Raw genomic sequence first — 26,743 nt, forward strand, 5'->3', positions numbered from 1 at the left:
GGCAGTAACTCTGACATATTTAGTTCTAAATATATTATAGCTGTATGTTAGATAATGAGCATGTTTCAAATTATGCAAACACACTTTCTCTCTTCTCTTACTGTCTCTGTGGTATTGACCAGAGGATGTTTCTCAACATGTGTTCATCCTGTGTTGTGTTTCTCCAGAATGAGATCAGTTTCAGTGCCAGAGTGGAAGCTCCTGGCAGGTATGTGTTTGTGGTTCACTACTGCCAACCTGAACACACCACCTTCCCTGTAGAAGTGCGGGTGGAGGCTGGACGCACCTGGACTGGTGAGTTTGGTGCGCAATGTAGGTGTATAAAGAGGTTGACCCAGATAGAAATGGTTGGATAGATAGTGTATATGATACAGGAAATCTACAAAGAATGAATGTGATCAATTGTCATGAACATAGTAGCTAGTTCCTTATTCTATGGTATTGTTGTAGAAGGAAAGGTTTTGGGGGGGTTCTAGTGGTCTCTGGTGATGGGGGTGATTCTCTTTTAAGAGCAGATTAGGCATCTGACTCTCGCCCCACATGACAAGATGATCAAAGGCCTCGGACACACTTTTGATGGGAATGGGGGTTGATGGGGAGGGATTACCGCGTGGCGCAACTGATGTCTTTTCCCCTTCTCTCTTTCTACTCCTCCCTCTCTCTCCTTTACCTTGCCTCTGCTCCTCCCCCACATCCCTCTCTCCCCCCAGGCTTTGTAAACGCCTCCTTCTGCCCTGGTGTCTCTTGCTGCAGGAAGGTGGTCATCGCTGAGAGGCGCATTGCTCTGGACCTTCCCCAGCAAGACCTGGCCATCTCTCTCAAGGTTCCACCCAGGAAGACTCTCACTCTGGTCAGTCACATACAATTTGTTGGTCAGTCATGGTCACTGGGTCAATTCCTTACTCTGGCAATGTTCAATGTCTATACTAGCATACCACTAAGAATACATGCCCAAATTGTTGCTTCAATGGCCTCCTGGGTGGCGCAGTGGTCTAAGGTGCCACCAGAGATTCTGGGTTCGAGCCCAGTCTCTGCCGCAGCCGGCCGCGACTGGGAGGCTCATGGGGCGCTGCACAATTGGCCCAGCGTCATCCGGAGTTAGGGAGGGTTTGGCCAGGCAGGGATATCCTTGTCTCATCGCGCACTAGCAACTCCTGTGGCGGACCGGGCGCAGTACACGCTGACCAGGTCGCTAGGTGTACGGTGTTTCCTCCGAAAACATTGGTGCAGCCGGCTTCCGGGTTGGATGTGCATTGTGTCAAGAAGCAGTGCGGCTTGGTTGGGTTGTGTTTCGAAGGATGCATGGCTCTCGACCTTCGCCTCTCCTGAGTCTGTTCTCGACCTTCGCCTCTCCCGAGTCCGTACGGGAGTTGCAGCGATGAAACAAGACAGTAACTACTACCAATTGGATACCTCGAAATTGGGGAGAAAAAGGGGTAAAATAAATTAAATTAAAAAAAAAAAAAAAAAATGCTGCTTCATTTCAGCATGTTAATGTGGATCGTAGAAGAGAACAGAGACAGTTTGTCAGTTGATCATCTTTGCCCATACTGTAAGGTGGTGAACAGATATTCCTGTCTTAAAGAAAACCAAAGACTAGGTGATGCCTGTAGTGTAATTTAGGAGCCAAGAATCTCGGCCTTTAGTATGCTGTATTAGAGGTTTACAAGGTTGGCACTGTGAGACTCTCTCCTCTGTGTTATATCATGTCCCAAACAACAACAATGCGGTACTGTATTCTACCTGGCAACACTCCACTGCACACTGTTAGAGCTTTCCAACCTTGTAACAAAGTAAAACACACAGCTACGTTTGTATTTGCTGTAGAGCAGGGGTAGGCAACTAGATTTAGATGCGGGCCAATTTTTTGGGTCGGAGTAGATGGTTGGGGGTCTGGAACACAATTATAATCATTTGTACACTGCAAATTTACCAAATTTAAGCCCAAAAATAGAAAGAAAATTACATAGAGACAAGATTACATACCCTATGTCTATTTTTTTTATTTGTGGGAATACTTGGGGACAGATTTCCTAAATGAAACACATTTTATCTGGATTACTGGTGATTTGAGTCTTTTTTTTCCCAAAACAAAATATTTATTATTATTACATATCACTTGTGTGCCTATTTGGGCTTACGGGCCTCCTGTTGCTGACCCCTGTTGTAGGGTGTTTAATTAAGTAATAAGGAGTGCCTGGATACAGCCCTTAGCCGTGCTATATTGGTCATATACCACAAACCCCTGAGGTGCCTTATTGCTATTATAAACTGGTTACCAATGTAATTAGAGCAGTAAAAATAAATATTTTGTCATACCTGTGGTATACAGTCGAATATACAGTACCACGTCTGTCAGCCAATCAGCATTCAGGGCTCGAACCACCCAGTTTATAATGCAGCATACCCCACGTAGTATGCCACTGCAGACCAACAACAACAAAACAGCTCTACGTATCACTGAAATGCCCAGTCTTTTGTTTGTTTTTAAACATTTTTTCAATTTAAAGTCTGTCAGATAAAACCGTTTCTTAAGCTATGATAAGTATCAAAGTGGAAGTATTTCAGAGAGACAAGCCTACAGCATCGTTTGGTTTTGACAAGATTTGTTATGTTTTGTTCCTTTTCTTCAGGATTATATCTTGGTGGTTCCTGATGATAGCTACACCCCTGATCTACTGAAAGAGAAGCCACTGGATAAGTCATCTGATTTCACCAGACAGTGTGAAGGTCAAGGCTTTTATATAGAGTAAGTATTCAGTTCACTGACCGTGCTCTCAAGACTTAGCCCTAGCAAAACAACCTGCCTTGTGGAATGGGTTCAACTGCTTTGCTAGTGATTTGAAGATTAGATGAATGAGTATGATTGATATTGTAGGATCATTTGATGTTTATTTGAAACTTAAGTATATTTGAGGTATTTGCTTCCTACACTAATATATTACCAGAATATCCTTCCTAGGGAATCCCATCCACAATACCATCCTTGGATGTTATTCTAAATAAAGCCCTCTTTTACAATACATGTTAAAGGTAAAGGTAGACTCTGCCTGCATCGCAGTTTCTAGCTGTGCCACTCGAGATCCTGGTTCGAGTCCAGGCTCTGTCGCAGCCGGCCTCAACCGGGAGACCCATGGGGCAACGCACAATTGGTCCAACGTCACCCGGGTTAGGGGAGGGTTTGGCTGGCAGGGATGTCCTTGTCCCATCGTGCTCTAGCGACTCCTGTGGCGGGCCGGGCGCAGTGCATGCTGACATGGTCGCCAGGTGTACGGTGTTTCCTCCGACACATCCCGAGTCCGTACGGAGTTGCAGCGATGAGACAAGACTGTAACTACCAATTGGATACCACAAAATTGTGGAGAAAAAGGGGTAAAAGTTTTTAAAAAATGATTAAATAATTTGTAAAGATAGACTCAGCGATTTGACGTATTTGCAGAAAGTAAACATCATAGTGGGTACATTTTCGCAACAACACCACTGTTTGGTGCCCTGGCAACTTTGCTCTGAACAGCGTGAGGCGAACCCGTGCACATGCGCAGATACTGTGTGTGACTGTGTGAGAGCGAAGTCTTGTGTCTCGTTCATCTCAATATCTGGGGTGCTCCTCTTGGAAATGTCATTTTGCTTTGTCTACCTTTAAATGTGTGGATGTAAAAACTGTAACTGGAGAATTTCAGAATTACTTTTTTTGATTGACCCCTGACCTGAATGTTCTCGTCCTGATCCAACTTCCCACAGCCCTAGAACCTCCTCCCAGTTCTGCCAAGTCTCAACACGCTCCCTGGTAGCAGCCTACAGTGATGGGGCCCTGCCTTGCTACTGTGATAAGTCAGGAGCCACGGGGCCCACCTGTAACCCTGTAGGGGGCCAGTGTCCCTGTCGGCCCCATGTCATCGGTCGACAGTGTACACGATGCGCCACAGGATACTACGGCTTCCCCTACTGCAAACGTGAGTGGATTTGACTTACTAAAATGTCTCTCTCACACACACACACACACACACACACACACACACACACACACACACACACACACACACACACACACACACACACACACACACACACACACACACACACACACACACACACAGTGTCCTACCCTAACCTGTCTATATCCTTTGTTCCCCTTCAGCCTGTGAGTGTGGCCAGCGGCTGTGCCATGAGGTGACAGGCCAGTGTATCTGCCCGCCCCAGACAGTGAAGCCAGCCTGTGATGTGTGTGAGAGCCAGACATTTAGCTACCACCCTCTAGTGGGCTGTGAGGGCTGTGACTGCTCCCCCAGCGGAGTCAGGCCCAACGCAGGGAGAGACTGTGACCGCGATACCGGACAATGCATGTGAGTGGCCTTCTGTCTGATCTGACATACATCATACAGTATGTGTCACTAATGCCAGTGTGTATCATATGTGGTGATTGTGAATTATTGTTAGATTATTGTGTGTTTATTCGTATATGCCTATTCCCTCCAAATAAAATGTAAGTGTGACCATAGCTCTTTAAATTTGACCCTGTTCTGACATGCTTTGTGTGTGTGTGTGTGTGTGTGTGTGTGTGTGTGTGTGTGTGTGTGTGTGTGTGTGTGTGTGTGTGTGTGTGTGTGTGTGTGTGCGCGTACGTGCGCGTGCGTGCCTGTAGATGTAAGCCCAGGATCGGGGGGCGCCAGTGTGACCGGTGCGCTGCAGGTTTCTACAGGTTCCCTGAGTGTCTCCCATGTAGCTGTAACCAGGGAGGAGTCACAACAGACGTCTGCCACCCTGACACAGGGCAGTGCCTCTGCAAGGTGACTGACTATACACGATAAATATACTACTTGTAAAAAGAAGAATGATTATCTACAGTACTGTATGTGTACATTTACAAATAGAAAGACTCTGTACACTGCCATATAATTCCCTTAAGTGTTTACGTACGCCATAACAATATTTTGACCACTGGCTTTCGCAGTTTAACATGTTTTTTCTGTTGTTGTAGAGAAACGTCCAGGGAGCCCTCTGTGATGCCTGTAGAGACGGGTCCTTCCACTTTGACCCCTCCCACCCCAGGGGCTGCATCAGCTGCTTCTGCTTTGGAGCCAACAGCCAGTGTCAGAGCACCCGCAAACGCAGGGGGAAGGTGCGCGTGTGTGTGTGTGTGTGTGTGTGTGTGTGTGTGTGTGTGTGTGTGTGTGTGCATGCATTTGTATGGTTGTGTGTTTGTATATGTGTGTGTGAAGATTTTAAGGTGTTTTCATTGATACATTATTGGGTTTCTGGGGCCTGTTGCACAAAACTAGGATAAGGGATTAAGCCAGGATATCTTGGTGATCCTGGCTCAATTGATCCGTAATCCGGTTGCACTAAAGATGGATAGGGGGCAGGAGGATATGTTATGGTATAAATTACCATGGAGATTTATTCTGTGGAGCTAGCCTGCTCCAGACCAGGCTAAATTCCAGGATCTATTTAATCTCATCCCTAATGTCAGTCAGCAGTCACCACAAATGGAAACCAATAGTTATTTCACTGCTCACTATACATTGTTATCACATATAACTAGACCCACTGTTATTTAAACGTTTGTGATCATTAATTTCAATGATTTTGGATAAAAAATGATTTTTAGATGATGTTGCTATCATTAGATAATTTACAGTTTCCCATAGACTATAAGGCTATATATAAAATGCTAGAATATTAGGGCCACAGAGGGGAAAAAAACACAAGTCATAATATTGTAACCAGTTGTTTTAAAGGAGGACAGTTGTTAAAATGACAGATGTGGGGCATTTCGTGAAATTGTACTTCAGTATGGTTTCATAAACAAAGACATGCTGATGTGCCAGAATATTAAGTATCACATTGTCATAAGTATCAAAACTGTAAAAACAATATGTAGCTTTTCTGCAGAAAGAACCAGCCTCATAAATTTATGACTTTATCCTTTTTCTTCAGTGTGGCCCTAGTACTCTGTCATATAAACAAATACACATTCCATATGAATATAAAAACACAATGTGTAACATTATGTTCCTTTATTGAATAAGGACAAAACAAAGCAGGTAAACCATCAGCTCCTTTCAAAACTGAAGTCACAGTGACTCTACAAGATGGAAAGCACAGAATCTAAGCATATTATACAAAATGATACATATACAGACCTTTGAATGTGTATAACACACCCTGCATGTCTGCACACTAAAATAAATGCAGGACAAATCCATACACATCAACTGAACAGACAAATGAATGGATGCAGTAGCCTCCCTGCAGCCTTGTATTACACACAGTATACCGCACAAACATCATAAGAGGCCAAATTCGTCAAAAAACGAACCCAAAAAAACCCAAATTCCTCTGCCACCGCAGGACATATTTAACCAAAATTGAAAGCACACATACTAACTAAAATAATTCAACACATATTGGTCCCTCAGCAGCCGACCACTGTCGTCATCAGGGAAGATTGCCGGATTGTCCCAGTCCATGGCTGGTGGCACTCTGGGGGCCCTCTCCTTCCTCAGGCAGGCCACATTGTGAAGGACAGCACAAGCCACAGTAATATCACATGCCCTAACAGGGCTGACCCTTAATTTGTGAAGGCAGTGAAAGCGTGCCTTCAGGAGGCCAAAGGTCATTTCAACTCTGGCCCTGGTCCTGGCATGGGCATGGTTGTAGGCCTGCTGTGCTTCCTGGGGGTCTGTGAAAGGTGTCAGGAGAAAAGGCTGGCAGCCATACCCCCTGTCTCCCAGCAACACACCAGAGAATTCACCTGTCAACACAAAATCTCATCATTACTACCTCATAAACACAGTGATATTCTTGACACAGCCATGATGGTTATAAATAGGGGTTGTGTGGCTTACCTTGTGATAGGCACTGATAGATTTCAGAGGCCCGAAAGATTCTGGAGTCATGGACTGAGCCAGGCCATTTTGCCACAACATTGCTGATCACACAGTCAGCATTGCAGACCATCTGAAATCATAAGATGAGGAATATTACACCAATCAATGCACATCACTGGCAATGCAGAGTGTTCGTCAATGGACAATATCAAAAAGTTATGTTCACCTGAACATTAATACTGTGAAAGGATTTCCTATTCACAAAATCGGCCTCATGGGCACCTGAGGGGGCTTTTATCCTTATGTGTGCAGTCCACTGCACCAATGACATTGGGGAAACCTGTCACACAAAGTAATGAGTATCCTACTATGTGTTAACAGTTGTCCTGTAATTTGTAGATCCTCTTACCTGCAATCCTATAGAACTCCTCTTTGATGTCACAGAGTCTTCTGTGGCCAGGGAAGGAGATGAAGACATCTGCTAATGCTTTGATAGCCAGACACACACTCCTTATTGTGCGGCAAATTGTGGCCTTGTTCAGCTGTTCTGCATCCCCCACTGAGTACAGGAAGGCTCCACTAGCAAAAAAGCGCAAGGCCACACAAACCATTTGCTCCACACTCAGTGCATGGCTCCGTGCAGTGCGGTGCTTAATCCTGGGACCCAGTAGTCTGCATAGATACCTGATGCCATCTGCAGAAAACCTGTATCTTTCATATAGATGGTCATCAGGGAAGGCCAGTGGGTCCAACCGGTCCCTGAAGACCCTTTCTCACCTGAAGGCTCTCCTCAGCACAAGTGCTTCTTCATCCACCACATCTCGCACGAATGGGCATGCCATTGTCAGAGCAGAAAGGAACACACAATTTTGGGCCTTCATATAGGCTAGTGGCCACACCTGGTGCTGGGGGGGGTGGGCAAAAGAGGGCGATGCCTTATAACGATGACTTGGTTGTACTGATTGCTGGGAAAATAAAAAAAACCTTAGAAAGATGCCACCGTCCTGTGTGCTCACAATAAGAGCTCATATGTCATGGCTCACTTGACTTTACGAGAATATACCTAATTTTTATTTTGAGCTGTGTCATCTTCTTGGAGCTGGGGGAGGAAAGAAAAATAATGATTAATACATTTGTGTTACAGTTAGCATACAGTGTACATTGAAGGCATATCTCACCTCCCTCTCAAGTTTTTTTATTTCAAGGTCCAGTTTCCTAATTGTCCTCTTTTTTATTTCGAACTCCAGTGCAAGATTTTCCATCTTTTTCTTCTTGTACTGAATGTCTATGTCTGCCAGTTCTATTTGGCACCGGAGGTGGTTGCCATACAACTTTCTGATAGCTTGTGAGCTCTGTGAACACAATACAATTAGCGCAGCTGGAATTTGGCAGGATGTGGTGTCCTTTTATTAATACGCACTATGTTGCCAGGCTGGTTTTCCCACTGTATAGCATCTGGGTCCTGTAAAAGAAATTAGATTTTTTGATTTTGATGAGGACTCCTCACCATTGTAGAGTAAATAGTACTTTCACAGTCTTAACATGATACCTCATGCCTTCTGGAATCCAGAGAGATGGTCTCCTCCTCATCATCGTCTCCATCATGTGCTGTTGCTGCTGCACTGGGGCCTTCACCCTATCACATTTAATCGGATTCATATTGAAGCTAGTAGACAAGACATGCCAGGCCTACAGTATGCCTTTGATGGAGTACTCACTGGATCAGCATCGTCTGGTGCTTGTGCTGGTGGCTCTAACAGGAACACAGTGCTGCCAGACACTGCAAGGCAATAGGTAAACCAAAGTCAGACAGTCCAAATTGATTCAATATGAATGTGGTTGTATCCCATGTAGAGATGGAAGGACATACCTTGAATGAAGCGGGTGGCATCTTGGGAGGAACCTATGCTCGTCTCTTTCCCCCCAGGGATCCCCTCTAAGACGGGCCTGCCTTTATTTAGCTCCAAGGCCATGTCCTCTGCTGGGGTAAGGTCAGCCTTTGGTGACCCACCACCCGTGCCTTGTCTGTGGGTATTCTTTTTCACTGCTAAAACAGTACAGACAATGTGTGAGCAGGCACCTTCTGGGTACAATATATGCTTGTGCTTTGTTAAATATTAGTCAGGGACCATACCATTCTGCAGAATGTTCTTGTATTTGATTTTGACCTGCTGCCATGTCCGTTTTGGCCCGTTCATGTTTAATCTACACACACACACACACACACACACACTTAATGGAGTCACACTGCAAAAAAATTACTTGGTATTTTTGTCTTGTTTTCAGTAAAAATATCAAACATTTTATCATAGCTTTATACAGTGTGATGGAGTTACTTTACACAATTTCACTCATATCTGCAGTGCATTTCAATAAAAAAAATTAACCGTTTCATAATTACAGTACAACTGCATTTTTGGAGATGTGAATTAAATATTTGAATTGTAATTGTGATGTTTCAGCGGAGCGGTGAGTGTGTAATTGTGCACTACTTACGCATTCAGGCGGTCTGCAATACTTTGCCACGCTTTTTCTCTTTGCTTTATCACTGTGGCGGTGTTGCCTTTCTTCTTAATTATATATTTTACCTCCTCGTATGCCTCCATGAGGATTTGTGCTTCCGACGGGGAAAAGTACGCGGCTCTAGTTGCCATGGTAAATCAGTTAATCTGTGATCTGTGGCGGGGTCTATTTGAGTGAGCCGTGAGCGCGCACCTATCCAGGATTGGTTTCACCTGGCTTAATGAATCCGTGTCTGCTCATCCTGGCTTGGTCTTTGTGCAACCAATTAAGCCTGGACGCACATGTTTTGGCTTCATTGAGCTCAGCTGAGTCATTTATCCCGGATGTCTTAATTCTACTTTTGTGCAACAGGCCCCTGGTCTATAGAAATCTAAAATGGCGTGTTATTATTATTATGTACTTGTTCAGACACATGATCCAACAAACACTGATCTCGCCACATAACCAGTGTTGCATCAACCCAAATTCCATAGACTGGATATACCCACAGCTTTGCCACACCTGCGGAACATAAACCCATTGCGCTCCATTGCATACCACAGCATGCTATTCTATTCCTATAATGGTATTTCACCTAATCACAGAGCTATAATATATAGTACAATTCTCTTTCCATCCGCTTCCACTAGTTTGTGGACATGCGTGGCTGGCGTCTGGAGAGAGCTGACCAGGAGGAGGTGACATCAGTTCTCAACCCATCCAGTAACACAGTGGTAGCAGACATACAGGAGCTGCCTGGCACTACTCAGCTCCTCCACTGGGTGGCGCCTCCATCCTACCTGGGAGACAGGGTGAGTGGAGCGAGTGGGACTCAGGAGGAGCACAGGTACTGTTGATAGAATAGTTCAGTTTAATAAAGAGGATATGTTTCAGTAACATTTGGAAGGTCTTTTTATATTAGACTTGAGCATTTTAAGCTAGAATCCTTAGTTACTACATCCATTTTTGGGCTCATGAGGTTAGTTCAACTGTCATACACTGACAGAACCCAAAATTTAAGCTTGTTTTGCTCCAATGTTTGTAAACAATGTAAATGTAAACAAACACTATCTAGCGTTAAAACTATAATTTTGATATGATGGATGGTCAGTCCTTGCATCCATAGCTCTGCCTGTGAATTTGAGAGTGGTTACATTTCTCACTCATCTTTTTTTTTTACCAAAACAGAGGCGCGGCGATCGCTTTATTGTTTTAATTAAGGACTCTAGCTTTAACATTTGATCAATTGTTATTTAGTGGTGAATTCAGTGTCAACAGGAAAAGTATACGAGGAGTCAGTCTTAGCAGCTGCCATAGAGCCTAACCAATAGTGCTTTGACCTGGGGGGTATACTACAAAGTAGGATCTATGCGTTATCCAGCTAACTTCAATAAACAACCAGAAATAACTCAACTTGGATGTGTGTTCTTGGTTGCTGAGTCAATTAGACCATGCCCATTTCAAGCTTGTCTTAAATATACCATATATACCCTACCATTCATACGTTTGGGGTCACTTAGAAATGTCCTTTTTTTTAAAATAAAAATAAAAGCACTTTTTTTTTATCCATTAAAATAACATCAAATTGATCAGAAATACAGTGTAGACATTGTTAATTTTGGAAATGACTATTATAGCTAGAAACGGCTGATTTTTTATGGAATATCTCCATAAGTGTACAGAGGCACATTTTCAGCAAACATCACTCCTGTATTCCAATGGCACGTTGTGTTAGCTAATCCAAGTTTATCATTTTAAAAGGCTAATTGATCATTATAAAACCATTTTTGCAATTAGGTTAGCACATGTTGTTCTGATTAAAGAAGCAATACAACTGGCCTTTTTTTTTTTAGACTAGTTGAGTATCTAGAGCAGGGGTGTCAAACTCAAATACCCAGTGGGCCAAAATGTAAAACCTGAACAAAGTCACGGGCCAACATTGAACAAATTAACCTTTTAATATGGACCCAAACAAGTTTTGCTTTAACATTGAATATGGAACAAGCATCGCTTATTACCATACAATATATAATTTAATAGTGGAGACATGCAAAATCGAATTTCAAATGAAAAAACACATCAATGGCATTCATTTATTAAATAAATAAAATTTAAATAAAAATTGTATGCCTCTTTTCTATTTGCAGCCTTCTGATTTAAATACCAAAATAAACTTTTTCCACTGGCTAATAATTTTACAAATAAAATGATAATAAATCAATCAACCATTCAAGCCCATGCCTTGTAGCAAGAAAAAGTGCATAAAGAAAACGTTAATTATTGCACACTGGTCTAATCTGATGTGCCCAAGCCAGATACCTGGCATCTCTTCTTGGATGCTAGTTCATCAATGTCTGGGCTCAAGCTCTGAGCTGAAGAAATCCTCAGTATCGAGCGAAGATGTTCATCAGTCAGACGTCTCCTGTGAGTTGTTTTGGTCATCTTCATCGAGGAGAAAAGTTGCTCGCATAGATAAGTGCTGCCGAACATGGAGAGCATCTGAGCAGCTTGGGTGCGGAGCTGAGGCATTGTGTCAGGGATGAACCGTGGAAACTGTGCAGCGCCCACAGCATCATACTTTGACTTCAGCGTGTCGTTGCACTGGAGTTCAATCAGCTCCATTTGGATGTTGGTTGGTGCATTTTCCACATCAACTGCGAAGGGATTACTAAGCAGTTCAAACTTGCATTTCTGGGCATCGAAGTCGGCAAATCGCCGGCTAAACTCAGCGGCGAGAACACTGAGTTTTTCAGCAAACTGTGCGCATGGGAACACGGCGGTAGAGATCTGCGCTTTTATGGATTGGCAGCAGGGAAAATGGCAAGGGTTTCCTTGCAGCATCTGATTCTCCCACAGGCACAGTTTAGTTTTGAAGGCCCTCACTGCAGCGTACATGTCTGTGATGATGCGCCCCCGCCCCTGAAGCTGCAGGTTCAGCGCATCGAGATGGCTCGAGATGTCACAGAGAAAGGCCAGCTCACACAGGAACTTTTGCTCCCGGAGCTCTGCTGTATCCTTCCCTTTGGTTTCCAGGAATTGACATATTTCCTCACGCAGCTCGAAACATCTGTTCAGTACTTTTCCTCTGCTTAGCCATCTCACCTCTGTGTGATACGGCACGTCTGCGTATTCCGAACCACACTCCTCCAGAAAAGATTTAAACTGGCGGTGATTTAGACCTTTGGCTCTTATAAAGTTAACTACCTGTGTTACTGTGGTCATAACATGTTCCATCTTTAGGGCTTTGGCACACAGTGCTTCCTGATGTATGATGCAGTGGTAAACAGTTAGCTCACCTGCACAGTTCTCTTCCCGCATCTTCTCCCGAACCATGCCCACCAGTCCACTCTTTTTACCGCACATCGCTGGCGCACCATCTGTCGTTAATCCAACGAGTTTATCCCACGGCAGCTTTATTTCAGTTACACATTTGGAAATCTCCTCAAAGATTTCCTTTCCTGTGGTTGTGCCATGCATTGATTTGAATCCTAATAGCTCCTCCGTAACACACAGATTTGAGTCCACTCCACGGATGAAGACTGACAGCTGAGCAGTATCAGATGCGTCGCAGCTCTCATCCACAGCGAGGGAGAACGCAACAAAATCTTTTCCCTTTTCCATCAGCTGGTCATACAGATTGGTGGCAAGATCACATGTGCGATCAGCTACTGTGTTCCTGCTCAGGCTCACGTTTGAAAATGCTTGTTTTTTCTCTGGGCATACGAGGTCACAAACCTTCATCATGCACTTTTTCATGAACTCTCCCTCATTAAAGGGCCGGGCTGATTTTGCGATCTCTGCTGCCACTATATAACTAGCCTTTACAGCAGCCTCGCTTTGTAATGTGGCTTTTTTAAACATATTCTGTTGTGAAACCAAACTTCTTTTCATCTCCTCTACTTTCTGGCTCCTTTGAGTCATGTCCAGGTCCTTGTATTTGTCATGGTGTTTCGTTTCATAGTGTCGTCTAATGTTGTACTCCTTACTTACAGCCACGTTGACTCCACAAACAAGACAAACAGGTTTGTCTTTTACATATGTAAACAGATATTCTGCCTCCCACTTGTCCAGAAAGCTCCTGTTTTCTGCCTTTCTTTTCGCCATTTTTGGGAAGGGTTAGCTCGCTGCCAGTTGTAGCGTCTATGTTGCTATGACTACTGTCACAAATGAGAGAGCGTTTCTGGGTCCTGTCCTGATTGGCGCGCGAAAACAGCAGAGCATTATGGGATTCGTAGTATTAGTGGTGAATGCGCTGTATAATACCCGGCGGGCCAGCTCTAGTAGTAATTTGGTATTGTCTCGCGGGCCAAATATAATTACCCCGCGGGCCAAATTTGGCTCACGGGCCAGAGTTTGACACCCATGATCTAGAGCATCAGCATTTGTGGGTTTAATTTCAGGCTTAAAATGGCCCAAAACAAAGAACTTTCTTCTGAACCTCGTCTATGTATTCTTGTTCTGAGAAATGAAGGCTATTCCATGCGAGAAATTGCCAAGAAACTGAAGATCTCGTACAGCGCTGTGTACTACTCCCTTCACAGAACTGTGCAAACGGGCCCTAACCAGAATAGAAAGATGAGTGGGAGGCCCCGGTGCACAACTGAGCAAGAGTACAAATACATTTGTGTCTAGTTTGAGAAACAGACGCCTCACACGTCCTCAACTGGCAGCTTCATTAAACAGTACCCGCAAAACACCAGTCTCAACGTCAACAGTGAAGAGGCGACTCCGGGATGCTGGCCTTCTAGGCAGAGTTCCTCTGTCCAGTGTTTGTTCTTTTGCCCATCTTAATCTTTTATTTTTATTGGCCAGTCTAAGATAAGGCTTTTTCTTTGCAACTCTGCCTAGAAGGCCAGCATCCCGAGTAGAGCAGCGGTCTAAGGGACTGCATCTCAGTGCTAGAGGCGTCACTACAGACCCTAGTTCAATTCCAGGCTGTATCACAACCGGCCGTGATTGGGAGTCCCATAGAGCAGCACACAATTCGCCCAGCATCGTCTGGGTTAGGGTTTTGGCGGGGTAGACCGTCATTGTAAATAAGAATTTGTTCTTAATTGACTAGCCTAGTTAAATAAAGGTTAAATAAATAAAAAATAAATAAAAAAACTCCTTGTTCCTGCTTTGTAATATACCCCCCAGTTCTGCACTGATTCAGACCATAGAATTAGAATGATTGCTAAGTCATTCATGAATGTTCTATTCATTCTATTTCTATAGTTTAGACCCAGTCCCAGTGACTCTGACGGTATGCTCTGCTCCTGTTTCAGGTGTCTTCCTATGGGGGCTACCTGACCTACCAGGCCAAGTCATTTGGGATTCCTAGTGAGGGGATGTCTTTGCTGGACCGCAGACCTGATGTCTTGCTCAGTGTACGTACAGTATGACATATCATCACTCACGGCTAATTATGACATCTCTCTTATTGGTGTATAAGTCATGTATAACTCACTTCCTGTTGTGAGTAACCCAGTGTTGTTTCTCTGTGATGTCCTCAGGGCAAGGAGATGGCCCTGGTCCACATGGCCCCAAAGACCCCCGAACCAGACAGACTCCACCAGGGCAGAGTCCAGCTAGTGGAGGTATAGAAAACAGTTTTTCCTACCTAAAACGTGGTCAAACTGAGTCCTTATTCCATTCTATCTGTTGTGAACAACACCTTTAAAGCACTTCAAAGTGTACACTCCCTCACTAATACCTATCTGTGTGTTATGTGCAGGGGAACTGGCGTCACGCCGGCACCAACCGGCCTGTGTCCAGGGAGGATCTGATGGTGGTCCTGGCTGGGCTGGTGGCTCTGAGGGTGCGGGCTCTTTACTTCACCCAGAGCCAGAGACTCAGTCTGGGGGAGGTAGGCCTGGAGGAGGCTACAGACACGGGGTCCGGTGGCCCTGCCAGCACCGTGGAGCAGTGTGCCTGTTCCCCTCTCTACAGAGGAGACTCCTGCCAGGTTTGACTCGGGCCGTAATGATCTTGTTCACTCCTAGTCCCCTAGGTGTTTCATATTGACATACAGGGGTCATACAGGCATAAGCAATATGGTTAAAGATTTGAAGAGTACTTCTGGGGTGCCTTGGAGTCTTATTTTGGAAATGGTAGTATGTCCAAGGCAAGATGGACTTTTAGCTCTCAGGTGCACAACAAGCAGGGCTGGGAGCTTGGGCTAAAGGCCAGTTTGGGATTGGGAAGGAGAGGTGGGAAAGACAGTGGGAGAGCGAAAAGGATTAGGAGAAGGTAGTAGAGAGAGAAAGAATACAGGAGGGGCTGAGAGAGAGAGAGGTGACGACTGATAGGTCTAGTCATTTTAGAAAAGAGAAGAGTTGTAACACGCCCAAACAATGGTGCCACGCCCCGGGGTGAGTGAGGTCACTGGCAGGCAGAGGAAAAACCCTTCAGCCCATCATAGAGACGACGGTTTAAACAAACCTGTGTGGAATGTCCTGGAAAAAAACCAATCACCATGTACAATCACCATGACATAATATTAGACATTCAATTACTGCTGTAAAGTGCTCCACTGTGGCATGGTAACAGCAGTTAAAATAAAATAGAATAAAAAAACATTTACAGTACGATGGTCATCAAGTTTCAACAGAATTCTTCCCCTTGGGGTGTTTAGTGCATGGGTGGGTCTCTGTAAGCATTTTCCCCCTGAAAATCCACATATTAAATTGCATGTAGATGAAACCATTTTTGGTGTGTAACCCCTAGGGATGGGTGGCTGACAGTGAAGATGTGGTCTTGTTACCCTGGCAACAGTGTCCTGATGACTTTACAATGGATTTTCATTTGACTTGATTGAGTTGTTTTTCCCCATTTTGTGGTTGTGCTCTAAGCAGTGTTATTCTGTGTGTGTGTGTGTGTGTGTGTGTGTGTGTGTGTGTGTGTGTGTGTGTGTGTGTGTGTGTGTGTGTGTGTGTGTGTGTGTGTGTGTGTGTGTGTGTGTGTGTGTGTGTGTGTGTGTGTGTGTGTGTGTGTGACATCAACGTCCTGTAATCAGGTGTGTTCAGAGGAAATGGATAATATATAGCCGGCGGCAGTAATAAAAAGGAGAGGCACGCTGACACACAGCCAGTGTGGTATCTGGCAACCTGGGACGGTGTTACTCACCACCCTCAACCAGACAGACACAATGTGTGTGTGTGTATTCTAGGTGTGAGTGATCTTTTGTACTGTCTGGAGGTCTATGAGTATTATTCACAGGACCACACAATCACACTGGCATACTCACAAAGATACCCTATGGACACACATTAACACACACGATCCAAAACACACTCATTCAGTCTCTCAGGTGGAACCACACCCGAGCAACATTAGGATTTTTCTTTAGACTGTTTGTTAGTGTAAGCGAAGTTGTATTTTTGAAAATAGTTATGAGAATAAATGTGTGTATGATGTGCACATATGTCAGTGTGTGTGTGTGTGTGTGTGTGTGTGGGTGCATGCTGCTACATTGCTCTGACTGCGGCACTGACTCAGGTGCTGTACATGAGTGATGGGGCGTGTCCTCTACGTGTGAGTCTGTGAGTGTTTAAGAGGCAGAGGCAGGGAGTTATTTCAGACTAAACGGGAGTGATGTCAGGCACGAGTGCACACAGACACCAGAGAGGGAGAGACGTGCTACTACAGGTCCTGCTATGGGGAACCTTACTGGGACTATGCAGCGCAGGACACAGACCATATTCCAGGGGAGAGAGGAACCGCTATCCCAGACAGTATGACCGAGAGGCACAGAGAATAGATTATCCTTTCATACATGACCAGGGAGGACAAAGAATACATTACCCTTCTGTGAATGATCAGGAGACCCAACGAGTCCAGTACCCTTCTGTGAATGATCAGGGGACCCAACGAGTCCAGTACCCTTCTGTGAATGATCAGGGGACCCAACGAGTCCAGTACCCTTCTGTGAATGATCAGGGAACCCAACGAGTCCAGTACCCTTCTGTGAATGATCAGGGGACCCAACGAGTCCAGTACCCTTCTGTGAATGATCAGGGGACCCAACGAGTCCAGTACCCTACTGTGAATGATCAGGGGACCCAACGAGTCCAGTACCCTTCTGTGAATGATCAGGGGACCCAACGAGTCCAGTACCCTACTGTGAATGATCAGGGGACCCAACGAGTCCAGTACCCTTCTGTGAATGATCAGGGGACCCAACGAGTCCAGTACCCTTCTGTGAATGACAGAGGACAGACTGTTCAGTACCCTTCTGTGAATGACAGAGGACAGACTGTTCAGTACCCTTCTGTGAATGACAGAGGACAGACTGTTCAGTACCCTTCTGTGAATGACAGAGGACAGACTGTTCAGTATCCGTATTTTGACGACCAAGGTTCCAGTTCTCAGATCCAGGTAAACCCATGGAAGTCAAGCAGTGGTGAAGTCTGCTGGCTTACAAACGGATGTACTGTCTGTAATGTATGTGTGGCTGCTCTGTGCATGAGTTAGACCTGTAGGACATCAGTTGACTTCCAGACTGTTATCTTACAGAGCAAAGGGTATGTTTGGCAGTGGTGCGTGGTGTGATGTCTTGTATTCAGCGTGGTACTGGTGACACACCCCACCTGGGAACAGTTTGGAACATTTGTGAGATCAGTCATTCTCTGTTGCTAGGCAGTTTGGCTGAGGTAAACTCAGACAGCTTTTATCTACTCAAACACTGCCACTTTGAATGGTAAAATGTTATTCTGTGTGGGAATTAAGTGTGTTGTTTTGAAACGTGTATTTAGTATTGTGTTCTGTTTGTGATAGAACTTGTGTGGCTCTTTCATATTTTTTGTTATTCATCCATTGAGTCCCATTGAGCTAGACATCACTTTTAAAGCTCTGACTTTCCATGAAGTATTGCTGTATCTACTGAATGTATTTGATGTGTCTGTATTCTTGTCTGATGTTTGTGTTTCTCTGTTCCAGAACTGTGCCACTGGTTACTATAGAGACGGCAGTGGACCCTACCTGGGTCTCTGTGTGCCCTGCTCCTGTAACGGCCTGGCCAACGAGTGTGACGAGAGGACTGGGAGGTGTCTGGTAAGAACACACATGTACACACATGTACACACATGTACACATACACACACACACACACACACACACACACACACACACACACACACACACACACACACACACACACAGGTTCTGACTCAGCACTCGAGAGTGAAGTGACCATAACCGCATATGAAGGTACAATACCTAAGTCATCCCATCTGACTCCAAGGTAAGCCACAGTCCAGTCATCAGTCATAGTCTGGACATCTTACCCATGCCACTGGGCATTTCTGTGGGTCCCCCATGGGCATCCCACCCTATCCGGGTGTTACCACATACTGTTCTGTACCATAGCAGGCTAACCACATTAAAGTATTGACTGATGTGGGTCTGTGTTAGTAGATGTGATCACATGTAAATGTGATATGGGTCTACATTAGCCCCTAGGGGAGACTTCATCTGTCTCCTTCTGTCACGGATGGCAGGGTGGAGTGGAGGGTGAAAATCTAGATCTCTAAAATCCCATGCAGCACTCTATATTCTCCTCTCTCTCGTTCTCCCTTTCTCTCTCTCTTATCTCCCTCTATCTCGCCCTCCCCTCCCTCCCTCTCTTTCTCTCTCACCATCTATTTCATTCTCGCTCGCTCGCTCTCTCTCTCTCTCCCTCCATTTCTCTCTTATCTCCTCTCATCTTACACAAGCCCCTCAAGAGCAGTGCCTCTCTCCAGGCCTAAGGAACCCAGAGCACTACGGACAGACAGACGCACATGGCTGAGCACGGTCTCTCTCTGCAGTGAATGTCCATCAAAATCACTTTAGTGAATGGATTAGAACAGAAATGTTTGGAATCTCCCTATCATCATCCTCCTCTCTCATAAAAACAACCACCCTCCTTTGTGGTAAAAATAAGATTTATGTAATGTACAGTTAGATAAACCCTGTGGTGGGGTATGGCAGTGTGGTTTTGTCCACAAAAGGACAAAGAGTGTTTAGACTCACTATGATCTTTATTATGGTACTTTCAATAAATTAGTGAGGCTATAGATTCTCTTTGTTACTTGGTTATTTAATAAGAGAGCACATCTTGTGCTGGTCACTGTCTAAACAGATACGAACATGTACACTATGATGGATCACAGCTATATTACTTTAAGACTCTACTATTTAGATTCTCTTATTGGCATGCTCAAGTGCTCTAACCATGTTTTTTACTATTCCTGTGGACAGAACTGCCAATACGACACGGCTGGAGACAGATGTGAGCGCTGCAAAGAGGGTTACTATGGAGATGCTGCCCAGAGGTCATGCCGGGTGTGCCCGTGCCCCTTCAGTGTGCCAGCTAACAGGTCAGTGTCACCAAAGAACCAATCAGTGGCAAGCTCAACCATAGTAGATGCTTCTTTGGTGGAATCAAACCTGTGTACTGACTTACTGTTGTTGGCCCAGTATTCAAGTGTTTAAATGTACTCTTTATCATTCCACTATAGTTTTGCAGTGGGTTGCAGAGAGGCTGCTGGAGGGTTCCAGTGTGTTTGTAAACAAGGCTACGCAGGAGACAGGTGTGAACGATGTGCCCCTGGTTACTATGGTGATCCATTGACAGCTGGAGGAAGCTGCAGACCTTGTGACTGTAACGGCAATGGAAACAGCTGTGACTCCAGGACTGGGGGTGAGTGGTGATGTGACTGAGACATGATGACACATTCAGAAAACCCGCACCATTGAGTGTATTGGTATAGCTTTATTCTCAGTTCATCATTATTATTATTTATTCAATGGCATTGTAGTTACTTTTTTTTGGGATCATGAATGCATAATTCTGCTCTTTCTACAGTGTGCAAGAACACTTTGGAGCCAGGGGACACTAACACTGATGAGCAGTGCCAAGGTTAGTGTCTGTTGTGTAACGTCTGATGGGTTCAACGAGAGGACAGGACATGGGGGCACCTACCTCGTCATGATCAACTACTGATTACACTTGTCTATGTGGTTCTCAGAGTGTGATGACTGCGCCAAGACCTTAATAAATGACCTGCAGCGTCTGGATGAGGAGCTGGCGAGAATTAAGACTCAGCTGGACAGCGCCAGTATCTCCGCCTCCTCCCGGGACAGACTCGGGAAGCTGGAAAATGCCATCACAGAGACCAAGGTACTAATGCGTTAATGGCCTATATGTACTGTTACTGTAATGAAGTGTACCACCATGCCCTCTGGCTACACAGGCCACAGAGAGGGAGGGAGTAGTAATTTATATACACACACAGTGTACACTTACTTCTCAATGCACGCACACATGCACTTGTGTGCTAACACACATTTCAACACACCCACACGTTTGTTTTACTATCCTTGTGGGGACCAAACAATTGATTCCCATTCAAAATCCTATATCCCCTAACCCGTAACCTAACCTTAACCCTCCTTCTAACCCTAATTGTAAACCTAACCCTAAACCTAACCCTTACGCATAACATTTGTCCTTGTGGGGGACCGGCAAGGTAACCCCACTTGTCCCAATTTTCCTTGTTTGACTATCCTTATGAGGACTTCTTTAAAACCAGAAACACACAAACATATTATCAAATTACATTTTATTGGTTGCGTTTCAGATTTCAGAATCCTCCTGATCAGCTAATTTTTTTAAATTAAAATGATTTTTATTTTTTATTTCCCCTTTATTTAACCAGGTAGGCCAGTTGAGAACAAGTTCTCATTTACAACTGCAACCTGGCCAAGATAAAGCAAAGCAGTGTGACAAAAAACAATAACACAGAGTTACATGTGGGATAAAGTCAGTCAGTTTGTCCCAGAGCTGTGGGTCAACACATGTCAGAGACCACACTGTACGTCAGTGGTAGTGGTCTGGTCAGGACTTGTTGTAGCAGCAGCTCCTACACTCCATGTGAGCATACGTTAATGTGAGCATTTATGAAGCTAACAGGAGTAAACAAGACACTCTGTCAACCTCTCAAACAGCCTGAGGAGTCAACAACCTGATCCCACTGTACTGGAGCTCTCTCCCTCCTCTCTCTGTCTGTCTCTCTGTCTGTTATTTCACTTGCTTTGTCAATCAGAAAATAACAGTAAACATGACTCTCTCACTCTTTCTCCTCTCCTCTCCTCTCCTCTCCTCTCCTCTCCTCTCTTCTCCTCTCCCTCCCTCCCTCCCTCCCTCCCTCCCTCATGTCATAATAAAGCATTGAACAATAGGCTGTGTGCTCTCTCCACAGTCTCTGGTGAACAAGTTCAGTTCCAGTGTGAACAGCCAGAAGCCTAAGGTTAGCCAACTAGAGCAGGACACTCTCAGTGTCAACGAGGATATCAACGCTCTCAAAGGCAAGGTACTGGACTGGAACTTCTTGATGTCTTTTTATTAGGGTTCGTCATGAGTGGGGGAAATTGTGCATATGTTTTGGTGTGTATATGCTGGCTGTGTAGAGCTAATGTGTGTTTGTTTGTTTGTTTGTTTGTTTGTTGTCCATTCAGGCAGATGACAGGGCTGTGGATGCCCAGAGAGTCCTGGAGGATGTGGGTAAGACTCATCTGAGAGCTAAAGACCTGGATACTGAAGCTAAGAACCTGCTCAAGAAGATCCTGGGTAAAAAAAAAACTATTCCTGTTTACTCGCTTTTTCTCTTTTTCAATCTCTTTGTCCACCTCGGTCTGTCTCTCTATCATATTATCCTCTTTTGTTTTATTGTGACTTTTATTTCTCTGTTTTCTCTCTCACCCTCTCCTTTCTTTCTTTCTTTCTTTCTTTCTTTCTTTCTTTCTTTCTTTCTTTCTCTCTCTCTCTCTCTCTCTCTCTCTCTCTCTCTCTGTTGCTTTCTCCCCCATCCCACCCTCCCTTTTATCTAAACCTGAATGTGTGTTGGGTGTAGTCCTGCTACAGCAGCTGACAGAGTCTGGCTCCAGTGGCGGTGTGGTGCCCAGTGAGAACCTGGCTAAGATGTTATCTGAGGCGGAACGCATGGTCAAGGAGATGGAGAAGAGGAACTTCAACCCACAAAAAGATGCAGCTGAGATAGAGAGGGATGAGGCCCAGAAACGTAAGACTTCTTCCTGGTTCATTCAATAACAAAAACTCTTAAAATCCCTAAAAGCTATTCTTTCAAAAGATTAGAATATCGACGTCTGATGTTCGAGAACACTACCACATTAGGTTGAGCTAAGATACAGATAAGAGGCCTAATGTCACAATAACGATGTCTACATTGTTTGATACCATCAGCAACCAAATAAAATGGTGAGATTTAAATAAAAACTTCAGGCGAGAATGTCAGTTTCTATTTCTATTCGAATCTGTTCCTCTCTCCCAGTGCTGGACTACATCAAGGCCAATGTGACGAAGCAGTATGATCAGAATGAGGCAGCAGCCAAGAGGGTGAAGGGTCTGCTGAAGGACTATGCAGCTAAATTGAAGGACCTGGAGGAGGCGCTGAAACAGGCTGGGGACATGGTCAAGAAAGCCAACTCTCAGAATGGACTCAACACCGAGGCACTGGAAGACATCCTGGTAATAATAAAAGTCCCAGTACCAGACTTCTAACATGATGATACTATGAAGTCATGTATAGGCTGTTAGTGTGTGCAGTAACCATGTCTCCGTTGCTATGGTTAATTCATGGTTGGTATCAGTATTGTTTGCCCAATTACGTTTCCATTGGCTTAATGTTCTCTTAACCAATTGAATCGTGTTTGTTCTTCAGAAACGTATGGAAGATCTGAGGAAAGAGCGTAAGAAGGTCCAGGACCAGATAGCCATGGCAGAAGATCAGTTGAAGGATACAAAGGACCTCCTTAGAATGTTGGATGACAGCAAGACAGTAAGCACACAGACCAGCCATGACAATACATCAGGGTTCCCCTTTTATGAAATATTGATTGTTGGACATAAAAGACTGTAAAAACACTGTGACCCTGTCGTCTTCCTCCTCTCTCCAGGAGTATGAACAGCTAGCTGCCCAACTGGACGGGGCCAGGACTGCCCTCACCAAGAAAGTCAACTCTATGTCCCAGGCCGCGGCCAAAGAGGACATTGTGGAGCGAGCAGAGAAACATGCTGAGAACCTGGCCAAGCTGGCCAAGGAACTACAGGAGTGAGTTATAGGGAATTGGGTCCTGGGTTATGAGGACAGTGCAGTTTCTGCTGGTTGTATAGCTCAAGTTCAAAGCATTTTGTGTTTTAGGTAATGGAAGTCGCCAGATATTGTTAAAAATATAAATTTTACAGGATAGAACAAAAGATGCCAGATAATAGCTCAGCACAATTAATGAGAGCAATAGAGGCTCAGTGTAAACGACCTACTATTGGAGCCAGGCATTGTGGTTCTGTAACAGGGATGTTTATGTTGGGTGGTTTCCATCCTCAGTGGGTCGTGCCAGATAGATCTGCGATCAGATAGATCCCCCACAGGCTGCATGTTTGTTTTCCTGCTTTGTTGAAAATCCATATGCGTGTGTTGACCTGTGTACTCTTGCTCTGCCTCCTTTCCTCTCTTCTCCCTTCCTTCTCTCTCTACCCCCTCTCTCCTCATTTCCTCTCTTCTCCCTTCCTTCTCTCTCTACCTCCCCTCCTTTCCTCTCTTTCTATCTTCCTATGTCACAGTGCTGTGAGGGACTCGAGTGGCCGCTCTGATGTGCGTGATGCCATGGACGCCATTAAGGCCTACAAGAACATCACAGATGCAGTCAACGCTGCAGAGAAGGCAGCCAAGGAGGCCAAGGATGCAGCTGACAAGGCCCTCAAGGTCAGTTCACAGTCCAGCCACTAGACCCTTATCACAGAGATAATGAATCCTCAGCACCTCAACTTTTATGTGGCTTTGCTTTACCTTCTGTTTGAACAATATTCTTAAACTTCTGTTATTATTTTGCAATATAGGATGTGAAGAAAGAGGACCTGACAAAGAGAGCTAAGAATCTGAAAGACAGCGGGAACGACCTACTGAGGGAAGCAGAGGATGCAGAACAAGATCTCAAAGGTATGCTGCTATAAGTTCTAATATAGTTTTTAGAGTTGGCAGGGAGCCAACCAAATATATGTGGCTTAAATGACTTTGAACTGAACTCTGGTTTGACTCCACAGAGGCCTCTGATCACCTCACTGCCCAGAAAAAACGCCTGAAGGACACAGAGAAGAAGAAGAAAGCATTGGAGAAGGACCTTATGGACGCTCAGGCAGAGCTGAACAACATCGTGAGAGGTAAACCGGCTCAGATAGTAGGAGGAAGTCTGATAGATCAGCTCAAATTATAGAGAATTACTGATCAATGGAGGAATATACCCCTCTCCTCCTTCCCTCATTCCCTCTCTTCTCTCCTCCCGTCAGATGACATAGGAGACATGTTGGACGAGGCGAAGAGCAAGGCAGCGTCAGCCAATGATACGGCCAGCACCACCATGGACAGACTGAATGCCATCAGAGAGGAAGTGGATAAGATCAACGTCATGCCCTCCGACTCCAACCTCAGCAGCGTCATGGATGATGTGAACAAGTCAGGTGAGGGATCACTCCACTAACGCACGTCTGCATAGGATGGAGGGAATATACACCCGTAGACAGGGCTTCCTTGTAAAAAGAGATTTCTATCCTGTACCAATGAGACTCACCTGGAAAATAAAGGTTGAATTAATACTACTTGTCTTATTTGCTGATATTACCATGCATGTACAGTACTGTATGTACAGCGATGTTTGTCCACTCTGTGCCTGTTTTGTACAGGTGTAAAATGGTTAAAAGGTCTAACTATACTCTCTCTCTCTCTCTCTCTCTCTCTGTATCTCCCTCTCCCCCTTCCCTCTCTCCCCATCCACAGTGAAGAATCTGTTGAACACAATCCCGTCTCTGCAGGATAAGATCTCAGAGGTGGAAGAGCTCAGCTCTCAGCTGTCCCCCGTCACCAACATCTCAGAGAACATCAAGAGGATCAAGGAGCTGATCGAGCAGTCTAGAGACGCAGCCAACAGGGTAAGAACAGAACCCACACACACCCACACACACACACCCTGGGTCTATACCCCACCAGATATGCCCACTGTGTATTACCTATTCCCCTTCCATTGGCCATACAGTATACAGGTGAAAGGATTGCAGGTCTAGGTCTTGACAGAGGCCTTTGGTGAATATGTACCATCATTTGTTATTCCCATAAAGGAAAACAATGATTTAACTTTACACTGCTGATCCCTTTAACCATGTACAACCTCTCTCCTCATCTCCTCCCCCTGTCTCTCCAGATTGTGGTCCCTATGAAGTTCAGTGGTGAGGGCCATGTGGAGCTGCGTCCCCCCAGGGACATGGAGGACCTGAAGGCATACACTGCCCTGTCCCTGTCCTTGCAGAGACCAGTGAACCCCGACATCGGCAGAGGGGATGGAACACGCAGACGCAGACAGGACAGCACCACCACAGATAAGGGAGACATGTTCGTACTCTACCTCGGCAACAAAGACGTGAGTGGACTGGACAGCACTTGGGTTGCAAAAGGAGGGTATATTATCTAAAACCTTCAAAGTTTACAAGTAAACTACCAAAATGTTGGTATCTTTCAAGGATTTTATGTAATCTATCACAAGACATCTAGTTGCCCTTTTGGGTACTTCAGATTATCACAGGTGTCTGTAATTATCTCTGGCCCTCTGTGTGGGATTATCATATGAAAATATACAAAATAATAATTTAAAATCATTTTAAAATAGAATTACAATACTGTAAAATATTATCCTAAATATAAACCATCAACTTAGTGAATAACAATGGTGTTTAATATGAGTGTTTCAGCATGAAATATTATTTATATATATATTTTTTTTTAACTTTGATTTATTTGACTATGTCAATATGTATTTGAAGTCAATTTTTGGTCCTGAAACTGGTGGCAGTTGTGAAAAAATAAATAGTTGGAAGAGTTTTCTCTCTTGGACCATGTGGTCTATCTAATAGAAACTCATTGACAGTGTGGACACATACCTTTTTTCTAAGTTGTTCAAGTATATATTACCAAAGTTACGATAGATTGCCATAGATTTTCTGTTAATTACCAAAATTACTGAAGGTTCCGGTAACTTTGGTAAATTACCAGCAGCTTTGTTGCCCTAGACAAGACACAACCTGGCCCTTGTAGTTCCTTGTTCTCCTAGTGAAAATAACTGGATGGTATAGATTTGGCAATTTGCTTTATGGTCATAAAACTCTCTCTGGCACTTCAGTCGCCATCCTCATGATACATTTGAGTCATTTAGCAAACACTCTTATCATTCTTTTTCATACTGCTCCTGCGTGGGAACCCTGGTGTTGCAAGTACCATGCTCTACCGACTGAGCCACACTGGATCCTGTTATATAGGATCATTTGTATACTTCTCTATTGAAATAATGGCACCGTATACATTTGACAGTTTGCTTGTGGTTGGAAA

At 44.6% G+C, this 26,743-nt stretch overlaps 1 protein-coding gene across 2 annotated transcripts in view; it reads left to right on the forward strand.

Annotated features, from left to right (window-relative positions):
- Positions 1-26,743, forward strand: part of LOC139387454 (laminin subunit alpha-3-like) — a 121,899-nt gene that overhangs the window by 84,057 nt on the left and 11,099 nt on the right. For both annotated transcript variants that reach the window (XM_071133637.1, XM_071133638.1), the window contains 28 exons: positions 168-294; positions 711-850; positions 2,634-2,749; positions 3,742-3,953; positions 4,139-4,343; positions 4,643-4,787; positions 4,979-5,119; positions 9,983-10,144; positions 14,600-14,701; positions 14,828-14,911; positions 15,049-15,279; positions 18,252-18,365; positions 19,554-19,672; positions 19,814-19,995; positions 20,161-20,214; positions 20,324-20,475; positions 21,557-21,667; positions 21,813-21,924; positions 22,208-22,375; positions 22,646-22,842; positions 23,036-23,152; positions 23,271-23,425; positions 23,935-24,076; positions 24,211-24,310; positions 24,415-24,531; positions 24,658-24,828; positions 25,145-25,296; positions 25,566-25,781. In XM_071133637.1, the coding sequence (XP_070989738.1) occupies positions 168-294; positions 711-850; positions 2,634-2,749; positions 3,742-3,953; positions 4,139-4,343; positions 4,643-4,787; positions 4,979-5,119; positions 9,983-10,144; positions 14,600-14,701; positions 14,828-14,911; positions 15,049-15,279; positions 18,252-18,365; positions 19,554-19,672; positions 19,814-19,995; positions 20,161-20,214; positions 20,324-20,475; positions 21,557-21,667; positions 21,813-21,924; positions 22,208-22,375; positions 22,646-22,842; positions 23,036-23,152; positions 23,271-23,425; positions 23,935-24,076; positions 24,211-24,310; positions 24,415-24,531; positions 24,658-24,828; positions 25,145-25,296; positions 25,566-25,781 (4,044 nt within the window). The remainder of the gene's footprint in view (positions 1-167; positions 295-710; positions 851-2,633; positions 2,750-3,741; positions 3,954-4,138; positions 4,344-4,642; positions 4,788-4,978; positions 5,120-9,982; positions 10,145-14,599; positions 14,702-14,827; positions 14,912-15,048; positions 15,280-18,251; positions 18,366-19,553; positions 19,673-19,813; positions 19,996-20,160; positions 20,215-20,323; positions 20,476-21,556; positions 21,668-21,812; positions 21,925-22,207; positions 22,376-22,645; positions 22,843-23,035; positions 23,153-23,270; positions 23,426-23,934; positions 24,077-24,210; positions 24,311-24,414; positions 24,532-24,657; positions 24,829-25,144; positions 25,297-25,565; positions 25,782-26,743) is intronic.

This window comes from Oncorhynchus clarkii, chromosome 28 (genome assembly GCF_045791955.1).
Source record: "Oncorhynchus clarkii lewisi isolate Uvic-CL-2024 chromosome 28, UVic_Ocla_1.0, whole genome shotgun sequence".
In the NCBI taxonomy this organism is placed as follows: domain Eukaryota; kingdom Metazoa; phylum Chordata; class Actinopteri; order Salmoniformes; family Salmonidae; genus Oncorhynchus; species Oncorhynchus clarkii.